The sequence below is a fragment of the Monodelphis domestica genome, chromosome 5 (genome assembly GCF_027887165.1).
Source record: "Monodelphis domestica isolate mMonDom1 chromosome 5, mMonDom1.pri, whole genome shotgun sequence".
NCBI classification, from domain to species: Eukaryota; Metazoa; Chordata; class Mammalia; order Didelphimorphia; family Didelphidae; genus Monodelphis; species Monodelphis domestica.
In genome coordinates, this window is record NC_077231.1 from 138,304,170 (window position 1) to 138,322,690 (window position 18,521).

Consider the following 18,521-nt stretch of genomic DNA (forward strand, 5'->3'; position numbering starts at 1 on the left):
AAGAGTGGTAAGGGCTAGGCAATGGGGGTCAAGTGACTTGCCCAGGGTCACACAGCTGGGAAGTGGCTGAAGCCAGATTTTAACCTAGGACCTCCCGTCTCTAGGACTGGTTCTCAATCCACTGTGCTACCCAGCTGCCCCCTTGATATGCTACATCTTGAAGAGAAGCAAAACTCTCTCTGTCCTTAAAGGGTAGAATGAGACTCTAGGAAGGGCAAATAAATCCTTAGTTCCCCTGCAAACAGCATGAGGTAATGTTTAGAGCAGTGGGCCTGAAGTGAGGAAAAACTAGGTTTAAATTCTGCCTTAGACATTTAGTTCTGTGACTTTGGGCAATATCCACTGTGTCTCAGTTTCTTCATTCATAAAATGAAGAAGTTGAGTTCAAAAGCCCTTATGACCCCCTCTACCTCTAAATCTATGTTGTAGTATGAACAAATATATGCGGATTCTTCTAATGGATTTGCTGGTGTTTTATTCATCTTACCTGTTTAAAAGCTTGTAAAACTTCTGCTCTTTGACTGAAGTGCTTAAATAGCAACTGCAGGGCTCCTGATAGCAAAGGAGGGTAATCGTGCATAATTAGATGAATAAGAACTCGTAAAAATGTCCTTCCTCCTTCATCATCAAGTTGTACTGGATTTTTTTCTTTTCTATAAAGTTAAACATAATTTTTAGGATCCTATTTACATTTCTGAAGAGCTTAAACTTCTTCATAGATGTTACTTCATTTCTCAACTTAGAAGGTGAACAGGCATTTATTATCCCTCATTTCACAGATAAGAAAACTAAGATGAGAAGAGGAACATTGTTTCTTGGTATAAATTAACACTGATGTCAGGAAATTAATCAATCATCAGATATTGACTGAGCATCCATTTTGTGTAAGATACTGGGCTAGGAAATAATATTCTAATATTAAGATGATGCCAACTTCACATGAATAAAAAAATTTCTTTAATGTGAAAACACCAATGCGGTCCCAAACAATATAATATATTATAAAAAACAAAATAAGATCAAATGCCTATTAGAAATCAAATTCCCTACACTGGAAATGCAGGCCCCAGATAATCTTTTCTCTCTAATAACCAGATAATTTTCTATAGAAAAATTAGTGTAATGAAACTGAAAAGATCTCATCTAAAAAAAATGGAAATATATGTATAAGAAACATATTAATATGATACCCAAACATACTAATTCTTTAACTACATTAGAATTTTAATTCTAAAAAAAGAACTTAAAATAGTAGAATGAACTGAAGGCACTATACTTCTGGAATTACACCTATGTAATCCAAATGGCAGAAAAGAGATAAATAAATATATAAATATGTAAATATCACATATCAAATAGAAATAATGGTATAAGAAACCAATTTCTAACTTCAAATTTCAAAGATATAGTAAAATAACATTTTCTCAGTTGGACAAATTTTGCAGCAATAGAACTTAATAGTGGTTTCTTATATTGTAGCTGTTTGAGAAAATGTAGATAAAGAATTTAGGGGGAATACTCGGATCTCATCTAATTCTTTCTTCATCTGACAGAAAAAAAAACCTCAACTTTTTCTCTCTATATGAAATTTGCAGCTTCTTTTCTAAATGAAATTGTATTGTGTGGATATAACAGATGGTCTAGAAAGAAGGAAGGAATGAAAGTACCTGAAAATAACATACTAGTGTTAAGTATCACTATCAATCTAAATAAAAAGATCTCTTTATTATTAAATTATAAAAAAGCAAGCATTAACTTTACCTCCCAGCAAACATGGTCTCTGCCTGGGCTGCAATTTCATCTATATCAGGAACAATAGCTACAAAGATGAAGGGTAGAAAATTTATTCTAATCAAGAGTCATAACCTGTTTTTAATATTATTAAGCTGCCTACTAATATTTTCTATTTTTAAAATTTCCCTGTGCCTATAGAATCGTTAAATTGTATATAAAGAGGAGACACAACATAAACATTAAAGATTTGTAGATGACAAAATTTTAAACTGAATTACAATTTTTATGAATTTTTATCTAAAATATCTATCTGAAAGTATTATTATATGACAGTTGCTAGTGGTGCAAATGTGCAAAAAGATAGGATTCTTACTCTTTAAAAAGATAAAGCATAATATTTTATATTCTGCCTACAAACAACAGGATCTCTTACTAGAATTTATCCATTACTTTTAAAAATAGAAACCAATTACCATAAACATCTCTCCCACCCCACATTGGTAAATATATATATATGTATATATATATATATTTATGATAAGGTGATTAGACTTTAAATATACACATTTTCCTTAATTTCAGGTTATGAATTTCTAAAAAGGAGAAAAAGAATAAAGAAAGTAACAAAACAATTTATTCCACATAAATTAAATCTATTCTAATAAAAGAAAAATCAATAGACAAATCAACTTTCCTAGAGGTGAGGAAGCAAAAAAAGAACATAGGTGTTGCAAAACCTTTCACAGAAGCTCAGTCTGGTATCCAACAATAGTTATATCAGTGTTCTTGCAACTGTCAGTCAATTGCTGATGTTGACATGTTATTCTTGAAATATTGTTTCTTTACAGTTCAGTGCTTTGGGAAAATATAAAAGCAAATTCTATAGAATATATGCCCTGCCATAGAAATAACTTAGCTTAGAAAAGCTTAGAGTGGAGCCTCTAATAGCATTTGCTTTAATATTCATTGTTCTCACTTTTCTAAACTGGTTGTTTACATTTCCTTCTCCTCTTCTTCCTTGCATTCTTGACTTTACTTTGGAAGAGGCAGACCAAGGTTCAAGACGTGACTATGGTTAAAAGATGGATATAGGATTCATATAAATGCTACAAACCTCAGTTCCTGTATAGGGCCTGTATTAACTGATCAATTCTTCAATTAAATTGTTACCAGTTGTCTATAGATGCCATATATTCCACAAGGTAAAAAGCAGTATTCTTATATTTTTATTTATGTAGCTTTCTGTATTTGTAAGGTAATTTACAATTACTGGTATGCCCATCTTTTTTGTTCTGTCTCCCTGAAGATCCCCAAGAGACAGACTGCTTTTTCTACTCTTAGCTTTTCAATGTAAAAACTGAGACTTAGGAATTTTGAATAATTTTCCCTGGTTTTAATAGCAAATCACCTTAAAAAGAAAACAAAAAAACTCTTACCTTCAGTCTTAGAATCAATACTATGTATTGGTTCCAAGGCATAAGAGTGGGAAGGGCTAGGCAGTGAAGGTTAAGTGATTTGCCCAGGGTCACACAGCTGGGAAGTGTCTGAGGCCAGATTTGAAACCAAAACCTCCCATCTCTAGGCCTGACTCTCAATCCACTAAGCCATCTAGCTGTTCCTGCAAATCATCTTTTGTAAAACCAAAACTCAATTTCACACACTCTTGGTATTCTTTATCATTTTGAATGTCAGGGACTTTAAAATTTTTCTTAAAAATTAAAGATTAGGAATAATCTATATAAGAAACAATACCTGATGAAAGTGGTGTGTCAGGGGGAGTAGTAGTAGAGTTTTCAGGATTTTCATTATTGTCTCCAAATTCTTTCTTGTAGATAGACAGCATATATGAGATCCTATAGTCTAGTCTAACACTCAGAATAAACTATAAGAAATAGATTAAAAACAGCATAAATTTCTTTTATATTACTCAGCACTTTATTTAATGACTTATGATTATTTAGTTCATTTCAGAAGACTAACAGCATAAAGTATCAGAATGCTAAATGAACTAACATTCTAGTCAATGCCATTAATATTAAGATTCAAGATACTTTTATTTACACAAATTCCAAAAAGATCACATTGATTAGTCATTAAAAATTAAATGCTTTTTTCTGGGAAATGAGAATAATTGTATTAAATGACTTTCCAAGTATCTTCTACTATAGTATCAAAGTACAACTGTTTGGTGAAACTCTCCAGATGAAGATTCTGAGTTAATCTGTTTGAAGTAGTAGTGATATATATTGTAACTGAATAACTGGTAGATTTCTTTTATCCTTAAGAAAGGATGATGGGAATCAAATCCCTTGTTAATGCACTGAAAGCTATGTCTTTCAGCTATAAAAGCTATGAAAAGATCTGCATGTCCTCCCAGGTTTTGATGCTAGGTATCTGGCATCTATAACTCAACCTGAGAGTCAAAGTCTAGGTTCATAGTCCAAATGGAGAATTTTGTTGTCAGGTACATGTCACACACCATTAAAAATGTCCAGGATCAGAACAAGATTGATGAATGCAACTAGGATTTGTCATTTATCTACTTTAGTGTATAACTCATCTATTGACTGTAGATATCAATCAACAAGTATTTATTAAGGATAATGTGATCATCTGTTAGAGTTGGAAAGAGGACATTGAGGACATTTTACAGATGAGGAAACTGAGGACCATGAAAAAAATTAAAAGATTTGTCCAAGATCACACAGATGTGATCGAGGTAGGATTTGAACCCAGCTCCACTGGCTACAAGCTTTCTTTCCACTGAACCATACTATTTCCTTATATACTATGTGCTTATTTGTTAGATACTATGGAAGTATAAAAGATTCCCTCACTATAAAAAAAACAACAGGTAAAATTTATAATAGCACTTAAAGATTTACAAGGTACTTACATATATTAACCCATTTTATTCTCAGGACAATCTTGTATGGTAGGTGCTATTATTGTCCCCATTTTATAGATGAGGAAAGTGAAAAACTAAGCCCTAGAGAAGTTAAGTGACTTGCCCAAGGACACAGAGCTGGTGTCTCAGTTAGGATTGGAACCCCTCCTATCTCTAAGTGAAGCACTATGTCACCTAGCTGCCATTTTACAAAGGAGCTTTCAAACTAAAGATTCCTGATCTAACATACAATAAACAAGATAATTTAGTGCTGAACTGTACTGGACAGATCTTGCTATAAAGATAATAGTAGTTCAGACAAGGAAAAGATCTGTAGGGCCTCGAGTAGTCAAACAAAGGTTCATGGAAAAGATGTCCTGGAGTATTATTAAAATTTGAATTGGCTAAAAGGCAGTTGAGAGGCATTTCGATAAGAGGAAACAGCATGGTCCAAAAGTATGAAGACAAAAAAAAAGTGTGGGTAGCCCCTAAGGAGATGACTAGACCAAAGATATGTGATGTGGAAATAATAGGAAATTATTATTGTTATGTGTATGATTAAGCACCTCTCCCTTTTTGCCTAAAAAGGAGAGAAACATGTAAGAGTAAAGTTTTCCCAGCAATGATTAAGAAGGGCTGCTCTCTCACCCCTTTCAATAAGATCATGATCAAGAGAAGGAAGAAAAAAAGTTAGTAGGCAAAATGAAGATAACTAACACCAAAATTAATTAATATTGCCAATGAATGAATAAAAGCATTGATTTAGTGTGTGCTGTATAGTTAAGCATTGTGCTAAATGCTAGGAATAAAAATATAAGGGTCTGGCTCCACAGGTATATACATTTTATTTACTGAAAGGAGAAATAAAAATGAATATGTGTGTGGAAAACACAGATAATAGCAACCTGAAGAGAAAAGCAGTGCCTTGGGTACAGGGGCTTAAGGAGAGACACATAAAGGTCCTGGAGTACATACATTAAAGGGACAAGCATCTGAAGGCAGGGGGGCTGCAAGGCATTGTTATTCATCAGTTCCCATATAAATGATGATTTCAAGGTTTTAAAGGATGTAGCTGCCTCTATTTGTTTGAGTAAGTCACTCAACTTCAGTTTCTTCATCTGTAAAATGAGGGAGTTAGATTAGATGACCTCTAAGGTCCCCACCAGTTCTCTAGTGATATCTATAAATTATAAATCAAAGAACTGTTTGGGAACCATGGAAAAATTGCATGCCATTTTTCTGTGCTCTACCTAACAGAACTTTGGATTGGGGGTTTTCCAGCCAGAGTTAGGGCTAGAACACTACTTACAAGGATTCCCCGATTCAAGGAATGAATAGATGTCAATTAATCATTAACTAATGTGCTAGATATTGTTCTAATCACAAATTCAAGTTCAAAGAATGAAACAACTCCTGCACAAAAAGACCTTATATACTAAAGAGGGATACAAGAAGTCCATGTAAAAAACTACATACAGAGCCAAGGGTCCTACTGCAACCTTGGCTGCAACTGTTACAATTCTTGAAAGTAACTTCTATAAAGATGTTTCTGCAGGTGCCCCCACAGCCTCCTTGAAAGGCCACATCTACTGAAGATCTATTAAAGAAATCTGTGGTACAGTCCAACACTTTGATTTCAGAAACAAATGTAATTATTGTAAGCATTAATGATTACATAAGAAGATGCACTATTATCTGCTTTGCTGCTGCCTCCTAAGGACCATGGAAACTTTTCCATTTGATTTGCAACAGAAATCTCCCATATGTAATGTGCCCCCATTAGAAAGTACTTAAGGGCAGAAACTATCTCTCTTTCTTCTTGTATCTTCAGGGCTTTGTACATAGTAGCTCTTAATAAATACTTATTCATTCATCATGTATTCATTTATAGAGTATAAATCTAAACTCAATAAATGCAAATCTATACAAAGTACTTAAATAGAACAGTTTGAGAGTAAGGATAACAATAGTTGGAGGGATCAGGAAAGGCTTCTTACAAAAGTGTTTGAACAGTGTCTTAAGAGAAGAATAGGATTCTGTGAAGCAGAAGTAATAAGACAGTACATACCAGCTAGTATAAAGGCATGAAGACAGGAGATAAGAGTTTCAGGTGTAAGGAAAAAGAGAAGACCAGTTGGCTGTGTTGAGGAATGCAGTAGGGGGAGTAATGTCCACTGAGGCTAGAAAGTGTGTTAGCTATCCCTCCCAGTTTTGCTTTATCTACGTCAAAAAATAAGATCAAATGTGATCAGACCTAAATTAGTATAGACATTGAATTCTTATGGACTTTTCTTGCTATCAAATATCTCTGGAATTAAAAAAAAATTAAGTTGTATGTTATAACAAATAAAAAGTAACATATAATATTGAATAAACTCCATTATGAGATATAACATAACAAATAAAATAATCTAAAACATATTCACATTCTTTATATGAGCTTACATGTAGCAGGTGGCAAGGTTAGGGCAAAGATGAGGGAGAAAGATCAGAGTAATGAGATGAGCTCTCATAATCTCTACACATAACATTTTACAATTTACAATGGTTTCCTTCTCTGTTTGATATGATCATCAGCCAAATCTATGTCATTAGGTAGCTGTTCTTGTTTCATCAAATTATTTACCTGCAAAATTTCAATTATCTTTAGTTTTGTGTCCATAACAGTTACATCTTCATTATCAATAGTACTTGCTTGTTTGATTGCATGAGTATTGGGCTGTACATCAGGCACAGACATGGGAAAGATAGATCCCCTACTGAGTACCATTTGGGTCATCATCTCTCCAACACCATGGATAGTTCGCATTACATTATTCCCTTGGAGAAGAAAAACACAGTAAGCAAGCACAGAGTCCACAGAAAGTTGTAAAATCTATCAGGTAAAATATACATTTGAAAGGATTGCTAGGAGAATATGAAATGCCATTAAATAAAACAATAACATCATATTTTATAAATGTGTGGATGTATATTATATAGAACACCTAGGATTGATCTAGATTCAAATACTTTTTGTGTGGCCTTAGGCAAGTCAATTAACCCGGTTTGCCTAGGTTTCCTCATCTGCAAAATGAGCTAGAGAAGGAAATGGCAAACTGCTCCGGTATCTTTGCCATGAAAATCCCAAATAGGGTCACAAAGAGTCTGACATGACTAAAACAACAAAAATGTATACCATGTAAGTATACGCATATACATATATGCTGTCAAAAATAGATATTCCAAAAATCCAGAATTCCAGGTATTTTATTAGCAAATGTTATTTTTTTTAAAAAAAGCATTTTCAAATAGAACAATGAGGCTGTCATAAGTAGCTCTGCCTACATCAAAATAGAACAAGCTTTACCCATAGTCTGGAAAATTATGATTCTTGATTCTATCCGTAGGCAAAGGGCCTCATTTGCTTTTTTTTTAAATAAATAAAAAATAAAAAATTACATTAAGCATTGGCTGTTTCAAAAACACTTGGTTGTTAGGAAATTATACAATTTGTATTGAAAACTACTATGCAAAAGTCACACAAAAGCAATCCAGAATAACTGCTGAACAAATTAGTGACAAATATGATCATATTCAACAAAGCTCACTTCCCATCTACTTCTTTTCCTGTGTATAGTTCCACACTGGTATATTTGTTAGTAAAATGACAAAAATTCCACCACTGAGTTGCCCATGGTTCATTCAATTCATTCAATTCATCTGTACTTCACTAAGTCCATGAGATAAGCAAGTTTGATTGAAATAATCTTTTCTTTGCTGAAGTTACATGTATGCTCAAGGAGCTGGACTTTGGGCAAGGGCATAAAGGGTTCCTACTTTGATGAATTATTTTTTGCCTAAATAAACAGGGGAATAAACCAAGAAGGAAATGGAAATATTTCAGGACAGAATGAAACACTCTTTTCAAAGCAATAAAAAAAAAGGGCAGAGATGGAAAAAATAAAGAGAATGAAAATAATTTTAGGAGTAAGTGAACCTTTTTTTTCCAGGCTCTTAATTACCATGGATTTCAAAACTGAAAATTCAGAGGCCACCATACTACGAAAACGTAAGTTTTTAAAATTAACACATGGCACTATATATATTTAAGAGAAATGTTGTGTATGCAGAAGGGTGGAGTTCCAAACAAATATTTCAAAGACTATTTAATAAGCTATTCTTTTCAGAGTAGTATGCTTCAGGCATCTTAGGTGATCATTTTGACAGCCCTGGCACATGTGATATAACCCCAAGAGATTAAACCACAAAAGAGAGTGTGGGAACAAAGAGTTTGGTAGAGATTTTGCTAAAGGAGCTGGAGATTGGAAAATCTTCCATCAGAAAAATCCACCCACACAATACCTCACTGTTTCTAGCACACAAACAGTGAAATCTTTCCAATTTTTTTCCCCCGAATCTACTGGTTTCACAGGGGAAAGGGAGGAGGGGAGGGGAGCTCCAAAGAGACTGACAAATACAAATAGACACTGTAAGAGAAAGGTTTGGCAAGAGAGAAAGGACTGGGTGGGGGTGGCAGGGGAGGAGGAAAGTGAAAAAAGAGCGCGAAAGAGATAGAGACAGAGAAACAGAAACAGCGAGACAGTCTGGGGGGGAGGGGAAGAGTAGGAAGGAAGTAGGGAGTGGTGAGATGGAGAGGAAGAAGGAGCCCGGGTCCCGAGAGATAAACAGCTGCCTGTCTGTTGAGAAGAGGCGGGTAAAGGAAATAGGAACAGAAGTCTGGAGAAGTGCTAAACCAAGGAGAAGTAGCAAAGAACCACTCCTGCTTCCTCCTCCCCCTCCTTGTCAGTCTGCACATGCGCACGGGACACATTGGGCGGGCACGACAGAAGACTGGGTGACGTAAAGGGACAGTCCCTAGAGCTTCGCCCAACTCATTGGCGCAAGCGCAGAAGGCGAGCAAGTACTGAGGACGCTGGGAGCGGGCGGGGTTATCTCCCCCGTCCCTTCCTGGGTTTACGAGCTCAGAAGAGCACCAAGCCGAGAAAAATCAGGAGAGAGAGAAAGAGAATTGGCTTCACCCTGCTCATCAGTGCACACCAGGAGGCAGGCGAGTACTGGAATCTGGGGGTTTAATTGGAGCCCGCTTGTCTTTTCCGATAAGCGCGCGCGCGCTGGCTGGGACTCACGGAGACGCGCACGGCTCGTCTCGCGAGATTTGATTCGCGCCCGGGATCTGGGTGGTTGTGTTTGCTGCGGACCCTCTTTGCTGCCGCGCGCCTGCCTCCCTCCGCCCCCGCGTTCTCCTGGTGTTGCAGCCCCGCGTTGCCTCCCATTGCATCACCATGGGCTTTCTAAAATTGATCGAAATCGAGAATTTCAAATCGTACAAGGGTAAGCAGATCATCGGGCCTTTTCAGAGGTTCACAGCCATTATCGGGCCTAACGGCTCAGGGAAGTCGAATCTTATGGACGCTATCAGTTTCGTGCTGGGTGAAAAGACAAGCAATTTGCGTGTAAAGACCTTGAGGGATCTGATCCATGGGGCCCCCGTGGGCAAGCCTGCCGCCAATCGTGCAGCAGTCAGCATGGTGTATTCTGAGGACAGTGGTGAAGACCGCACTTTTGCCCGGATAATTGTGGGGGGCTCTTCAGAATACAAAATCAATAACAAGGTAGTCCAGCTACTTGAATACAGCCAGGAGCTGGAGAAACTGGGTATCCTCATCAAAGCCCGAAACTTCCTGGTGTTCCAGGGTGCTGTAGAGTCTATCGCTATGAAGAACCCCAAGGAGCGGACAGCCTTGTTTGAGGAGATTAGCCGCTCAGGGGAACTGGCCCAGGAATATGATAAGCGGAAGAAGGAGATGGTAAAGGCTGAAGAAGATACCCAGTTTAATTACCACCGAAAGAAGAATATTGCAGCTGAGCGTAAAGAAGCCAAGCAAGAGAAAGAGGAGGCTGACCGATACCAGAGGCTGAAAGATGAGGTTGTTCGTGCACAGGTGCAGCTGCAACTGTTCAAACTGTATCACAATGAAATGGAGATTGAGAAACTAAACAAGGAACTCACTTCCAAGAACAAAGAGATTGACAAGGAAAAGAAGCGGATGGACAAAGTGGAAGAAGAGCTAAAGGAAAAGAAGAAAGAGCTGGGCAAGATGATGCGGGAGCAGCAGCAAATTGAGAAGGAGATAAAGGAGAAAGACTCAGAGCTTAACCAGAAGCGGCCCCAATACATTAAAGCCAAGGAAAATACTTCACACAAAATTAAGAAACTGGAAGCTGCCAAAAAGTCTCTACAGAATGCCCAGAAACAGTATAAGAAGCGAAAAGGAGATATGGATGAACTTGAAAAAGAAATGGTATCAGTAGAGAAGGCAAGACAAGAATTTGAAGATCGAATGGAGGAAGAGAGCCAGAGCCAGGGGCGGGACCTGACTCTGGAGGAAAACCAAGTAAAGAAGTACCACAGGCTGAAGGAGGAAGCCAGTAAAAGAGCAGCCACCTTGGCCCAGGAGCTAGAAAAATTCAATCGTGACCAGAAGGCTGACCAAGACCGACTGGACTTAGAGGAGCGAAAGAAAGTTGAGACTGAGGCCAAGATCAAACAGAAACTGAGGGAAATTGAAGAGAATCAAAAGCGAATTGAGAAACTGGAAGAATACATCACCACCAGCAAGCAGTCTCTGGAGGAACAGAAAAAACTAGAGGGAGAACTAACTGAGGAGGTTAAGCTGGCTAAACAGCGCATTGATGAAATCAACAAGGAGCTGAATCAAGTGATGGAGCAACTTGGTGATGCCAGAATAGACCGACAGGAGAGCAGCAGACAGCAAAGAAAGGCAGAGATAATGGAGAGTATCAAACGCCTCTACCCTGGTTCTGTTTATGGCCGTCTCATTGATCTATGCCAGCCAACACAGAAGAAGTACCAGATTGCTGTAACTAAGGTGCTGGGCAAAAATATGGATGCCATCATTGTGGACTCTGAGAAAACTGGCCGGGACTGTATTCAATACATCAAGGAACAGCGTGGGGAGCCTGAGACCTTCTTACCACTTGACTACCTAGAGGTGAAACCAACAGATGAGAAGCTTAGGGAACTGAAGGGGGCCAAGCTGGTAATTGATGTTATTCGCTATGAGCCACCACACATCAAGAAGGCTCTACAGTATGCCTGTGGCAATGCTCTGGTATGTGACAATGTTGAAGATGCCCGCCGCATTGCTTTTGGTGGCCACCAGAGACATAAGACAGTTGCACTAGATGGGACACTCTTCCAAAAGTCTGGTGTCATCTCTGGGGGAGCAAGTGACCTCAAAGCCAAGGCCCGCCGATGGGATGAGAAAGCAGTTGACAAACTGAAGGAGAAGAAAGAGCGCCTCACGGAGGAGCTGAAGGAACAGATGAAAGCTAAGAGGAAGGAGGCTGAGCTGAGGCAGGTACAGTCTCAGGCTCATGGCTTACAAATGAGGCTCAAGTACTCCCAGAGTGACCTGGAACAGACAAAGACCCGGCACCTTGCACTTAACCTACAGGAAAAGTCCAAGCTAGAGAGTGAGCTAGCTAATTTTGGACCCCGTATCAATGACATCAAAAGGATCATCCAGGGCCGGGAACGAGAGATGAAAGATTTGAAGGAAAAGATGAACCAGGTAGAAGATGAGGTATTTGAGGAGTTCTGCCGAGAAATTGGAGTTCGCAATATTCGTGAATTTGAGGAAGAGAAAGTGAAGCGGCAAAATGAAATAGCCAAGAAACGGCTTGAGTTTGAGAACCAGAAGACTCGCCTGGGTATTCAGCTAGATTTTGAGAAAAACCAGCTAAAAGAGGACCAGGATAAGGTTCATATGTGGGAGCAGACAGTAAAGAAGGATGAGAATGAAATTGAAAAGCTCAAAAAGGAGGAGCAGAGACACATGAAAATAATCGATGAAACCATGGCCCAGCTACAGGACCTTAAGAACCAGCATCTGGCAAAGAAATCTGAAGTCAATGACAAAAACCATGAGATGGAGGAGATCCGAAAAAAGTTGGGTGGGGCCAACAAAGAAATGACCCACTTACAAAAGGAGGTAACCGCTATTGAGACAAAGTTAGAGCAGAAGCGGAGTGACCGGCACAATCTGTTGCAGGCCTGCAAGATGCAGGACATCAAGCTGCCCCTGGCCAAAGGCACCATGGATGACATTAGTCAAGAAGAGGGGAGCTCCCAAGGGGAGGAGTCTGGGAGTGGCTCTCAACGAACCTCCAATATCTATGCCCGTGAGGCCTTGATTGAGATTGACTACAGTGACCTCTGTGAGGACCTCAAAGATGCTCAGGCTGAAGAGGAGATTAAACAGGAGATGAACACATTGCAGCAAAAACTGACTGAACAGCAGAGTGTGCTGCAGCGCATTGCAGCACCTAACATGAAAGCCATGGAAAAACTGGAGAGTGTGCGGGACAAGTTTCAGGAGACATCAGATGAGTTTGAGGCAGCTCGAAAGCGGGCCAAAAAAGCTAAGCATGCCTTTGAGCAGATTAAAAAGGAACGCTTTGATCGCTTCAATGCCTGTTTTGAGTCTGTGGCTACCAACATTGATGAGATCTACAAAGCCCTGTCCCGAAACAGCAGTGCTCAGGCCTTCTTGGGGCCTGAGAACCCAGAGGAACCCTACCTAGATGGGATCAATTACAACTGTGTAGCCCCTGGCAAACGCTTCCGACCCATGGACAACCTGTCTGGTGGGGAAAAGACTGTAGCAGCTCTTGCTTTGCTTTTTGCCATCCATAGCTACAAACCAGCTCCTTTCTTTGTCCTAGACGAGATTGATGCTGCATTAGATAACACCAATATTGGCAAGGTTGCCAACTATATAAAAGAACAGTCAACTTGCAACTTTCAAGCTATTGTCATTTCACTGAAGGAAGAATTTTATACGAAGGCCGAGAGTCTGATTGGTGTCTATCCTGAGCAAGGGGACTGTGTTATCAGCAAGGTACTGACATTTGACCTTACCAAATACCCAGATGCCAACCCCAACCCCAATGAGCAGTAGTTTGGCCTAGGGAAATAGGGTGGTACCTCAGAGCTGTAGACCAGGATTAATTATCCTAATTGTCCAATTTGTTAAATAATCATGTTGCAGGCCTGTGAGATACAGGATATCCATCCTATTATACAGAATCATGGTCTTATTACCATTTAAGAAAACAAAGCTGTATGGGGGAGGGGGGGAGGGGGTTTGCATCTCAGCACTGGGATAGGGGGAAGTTAGCCTTGTTACTCCTCTCCAGTCCTAACCTCAGTGGGTTCTAAGAATTATGTTCTACCTTGAAATAGTTGGGAATTTTTCTTTTAGAATAGAGGTTCTTAATCTGGTATCTGTGAACTTATGTGTGTTTTTTTAAATATTTTGATAAATGTATTTCAATATAATTGGCTTTCTTTGTATTTTATTTCTACGTATTTTACACATTTTAAAACAGAAATGTAGGATGGGGTCCATAGGCTTCACCAGCCTGCCAAAAGGGTCCATAATAAAAATAAGTTTTAGATCTGTTTTAGAAAGGTGGGAAATTCCCAGTGACATGTGGCTGTGGGCAGTGTATATGGGCTCAATCAAAATTATATTCCCCAGAAAATTATCCCAGACAACTCATTTTCCAAAAAGAATAGATGTTGTCTAAACTCCCCAGTTTTTATTTAGAGTCTAGAACTAAAATAATTATGTAGTATATGTTATCAGCAGAATTAAAAGAATTATTGCTCATAAGAAAGCCTTTGTTGGTGGTGATGAAAAGCAATGTGGTATAATAAAAGGAGCACTGAGACACAAGTTCTAAATTTTCTAGTGGGTAAAATGGGAATAATATTAGGGTGTCCCAGAACTACTGAGAACAGTTCTTAGCTATTCAAGCTCAAAGCTTCACTAATACTTTTGGGGTTCCCTATATATTCTCATATGTTGTCATGATGTTTTTTATGATCCTATGAAACAAATTTGTAAATAGTAAAACTGTAATTATGAGTTGCTTAAAGAGTAGATTATTACAACCAAAAAAAAAAGTCATGTGAATCATAGGTTTAATAGTCTGCCATTGGTTCTTTTCCACTCCTAGTAATTTTTATTACTCCTTATTAAATGTCACAAACCTAGATACCACAAAAGGGTGGGATTTCATTATATTTTTCAATTGTATAACAAAAAGTAGGCCAGAAAAACTCAAAATGGAAAAGCCACCTTCAACATCATTTATAAATACAAATAACAGAAAGGCTGTAATCCTCATAAAAGATATTTTGCTGTGTCTACTAACTCAGCAGCAAATTTAAATTTATGGAAATAAGATGAAAACAAAAAGATAAAAAAGGTAAGCAATGGCTAGAGAAAAAAGAACAATATAAGCAGTTCAGAATTTGGCATAGGAAGACTTCTTTAATATCCACGTAAACATTTTGATAGTTCTTTAATCTCTTTGGGTCAAAGTTTCCTCAATTGTAAAAGGAAGAGCATAGACTTTGTGACATTAGGGGTCCTTTCCTGCTCTAGGTCTGTGAGCATAAGAAAAGGTTTAAAAAATCAAAGAAAACCAAAATTTCATGATCCAGGAGGATTTTTACATACAGAAATTCCATTCAAAATAACCTGGGAGTATCTACTATATAAAAACACCTCAGACTTTAAAGGGAATTACAACACTGAAAAAATAAAGAATGACAAAATTCATTTGGAAGAGCAGAATATGTAGAATTTGAAGGAAATGTGGGAGAAAAGTAGACATGAAGGGTGAGTATCATTTCCATACCTCACATTATATTATAGAGCAGTAGAAGTTTTGTGAAACAGACTAGATGAAGAATCAGAAATAACCCAGTATGGAATGAGTCCGAGGGTACAAATTGAGAAATATCTCTGTTGACAGAGGGCTGGGAAAATTGAAAGGCAGTTTGGCAAAAATTAGTCTTAGTCCATCAAACACCTTATATGTGTGTGACACAATAAGCTCAAAAATGGATATAAAAGAACATCCCTTAAAAAAGAAGGCAATGAAATCAAATATCCCTCACAGGGAAGAATAATGCATAGAAGTGACTGTAAAAGAAAAAATAGTATCATTTACATTAATTTGAAAAGCTTTTGTATGACCCATGATCTCTGTAAGAAAACATTGATGGGCAGGTGGGAGAGTGTTTACATCAAAGAGTTTATGTATTGTGAATTATAAGATGTCTATGGATATAAATATATATGAATATACATACGAAGTAGTCAAAGGTTATAAAAAATATCTCAAATGAGGAACTATTACATATGTACTATATGAAAAAATGCTCCAATTCCCCAATAATGACATAAAAACCAACTTTTACATTACATCTAGTAAATTGGCAAAGATATAAAGAGGGAAATAGTCCAGGTCTAGGGAGCTAGTGGAGATGTGAACAGATCCAACCATCTGGGAAAGTTAATTTAGTATTATGCTTTTTTTAAAAAAAATGACTAAAATGCCCATACCCTTCAACCCAAAGATCATACTGTTTGGTATATGCCAAGGATATATTGGGAATGAAGGTATTCTAAAGTTTTTTAAAATACCAATAAACTAATTTATTTTTTTAAAAAAAGGTAAAGATAAGCAAGAAAAACAATTGTATACAGTTGCCTTCCATTTTTGAGCAAGTAGATATTTTTTGTAGGTCACACTTTAAAAAAAATTTTTTTAAGCCTACAAAAAATTAATATCTTGAACTTCCATTAATGTAGACAAAAAGTTTTATTCTCTAGCCACAAAATTCCCTACTATGACCCAAACCTAATTAAAATGTAATTGGGAGATATTTAACAAAATAAAAATACAGTACAACCTAGAAAATATTAAATTGTGTTTTTTCTGAGTCAATATGCTGCCTGCAAATTTGAATTTGAAACTATTGGTATGGATAATTCTTTCCACAGATGCAGATCACAATCTCAACATATTACAAGAAACTATTTTATCATTACTCTGAATAAAAATTTTATTATTTACTGACTGCCTAGCAATGAGCTTGATTTCATAAACTTTAATTTGACCAGAAGAGAGGATGATTTGGGTGTTTTTTTTAGTTAATTATTCCAAAAGGAGGGAAAGGTGAGCCAAAAGAAGCAGAACCTTAGACTTGGGGAGGGTGGGGGGAAGAACAAAAGCATTTTAAAAACTATTTGTTGTTAATTCACATGGTTATATACTGTGAAATGCTAAAGGCTTTATGTAATGTTTTATTGCTCATTTAGCAGATGTGTTTTATTTTTTTCTTAATAGTAATTATATTTGCAATAAAAACAATTTAAAAGCAGTATCAACTCTAGTTTTTTAGAAAGTAAATTTAGTATATGAGATGTGTAAAAATATTCCATCTTTTGAGATGCATAATTCATTAAACTCCAGGTTAAAAATAAAATTTCTGTAGCTTCATTAGATTCTTCATTTATGATCTTGTAATTTTATTTAATGAGTTAATATTTTGAATTAGTAGGAGAGATCTTTGTACAAGCCCTTTGGCAACTGTCATTTTTCTTTGCACAATAACTTATGAACTATCAATGCCACTAAAGGAAAGGAAGCAAAAATATTGATTACTTCCCTATTTCTGTCAAAACTCGTCTCCCATTTTTCCAGTGTCTCAGGATCACAATCTCAGCATTATCCTTGACTCCTCATTCTCCTTCAATGCCAGTCAGTTTCTAAATCTTGTACTCTCTACCCTCACATCTCTCATAGTCATCTTTCTCAGCGTTCACACAGCTGCCTCCCTCAAATGTCTTCCCACTCTTGCCTGTCCTATGTCCCCTCCTCATTGAACTTCAGCTCCTTCTCTCCACCAAACAGTCCTTTCTGTTTTCTCATTCATAATATTCCAACTCTCATTTCTGTTTTGGATTGGCTGTGCTCTGTGCCTGGGAATGCACTCTCCTTAGCTTCACTTTAGAGTCTTCTTTCTCTAAATTCCAGGTCAGGCAGCCACTTCTGCCTGAAGCCCTTTCAAACTTCCATAGCTCCAACTCCTTCTCCCAGGCTACTTTGTATTTACTTTGTAAATGTACTTACTTGGTAAGTACTTTGTATATATAGTTAATAATTTTTAGTGCTGTAAATGTTTTTTCTTTGTACTTGTCTCCCATATTAGAGTGTGAGTTTTTTGAGACTAGGAGTTGTTTCATTCTTATAGCCCCAGCACTCCTTTTATCCCCACAGACTGATGGGAGACAGTAAATACTTGATGATTTACTGGTATGAGGCATCTAAGGTCAGTCATAAGGTACCTTTAAGATCACCTAGTCTAAACATCCCTTTTTATAGAAGAAAAGGACCTGTGACTCAGATAATCTGAATAAATTCACCAAAGAACCTCACCAGTCATTTGGTCCAGGCCCCTCCTTTTAGTTAATAAATTGGGTGTATAATTAGTGTCAGAGCTAAAATTTGAATTCATGTCCTTTGACTCCATATCCAGCATACATTCTTCTGCATCATGCCATCATAGCATTTGGAGATAGATCCTAAATCTGCTAACTTACTGTGGCCTTGGTAACTAGAGAGGCAATTGACTTCCCTCTGAGCTGCAGTTTTCATTGGTAAATTGAGCGGATTGAGTTAGATGCCCTCAGAGGTTCTGAACCTGTGATCTTAGAGTACCTAGTAATGAAAGTACATGGGGGGGCTTTCTTGTTTTCCCCATCTTGCATGTACATCCATTTTTATAAATCCATGGCTTGGTGGAAACAGAACCTTCTTTTAGACTAGAGCAAAGTTGTCTCTTCCAAACCTTCCATGAAACAATTTTCCCTCCTGACAAATAACTGTTTATGCTGCAAGAGGGCATTTAAGCATGCAAAATAAACAGAGAAGTCAGTATATCAACAGACCTACAATTAATTTGTCAATAATAGCTGAAATAGAAGTAGAAGATGAGTAACTGCCAAATGTC

The 18,521-nt window shown here is 37.4% G+C and overlaps 2 protein-coding genes across 3 annotated transcripts in view; one reads left to right on the forward strand and one right to left on the reverse strand.

The window, feature by feature from the left end:
- ITPR2 (inositol 1,4,5-trisphosphate receptor type 2) overlaps positions 1-18,521 on the reverse strand; it is a 561,528-nt gene that overhangs the window by 305,317 nt on the left and 237,690 nt on the right. For both annotated transcript variants that reach the window (XM_001363065.4, XM_056799421.1), the window contains 4 exons: positions 7,248-7,441; positions 3,487-3,616; positions 1,762-1,819; positions 488-653 (listed from right to left, as the gene is read on the reverse strand). In XM_001363065.4, coding sequence (XP_001363102.1) covers positions 488-653; positions 1,762-1,819; positions 3,487-3,616; positions 7,248-7,441 — 548 coding nt within the window. The remainder of the gene's footprint in view (positions 1-487; positions 654-1,761; positions 1,820-3,486; positions 3,617-7,247; positions 7,442-18,521) is intronic.
- On the forward strand, positions 9,135-16,586 carry SMC1A (structural maintenance of chromosomes 1A). Its single transcript, XM_001362187.5, has one exon. It carries the CDS (start codon positions 9,907-9,909, stop codon positions 13,606-13,608), a length of 3,702 nt encoding a protein of 1,233 aa, XP_001362224.1. The 5' UTR covers positions 9,135-9,906; the 3' UTR covers positions 13,609-16,586.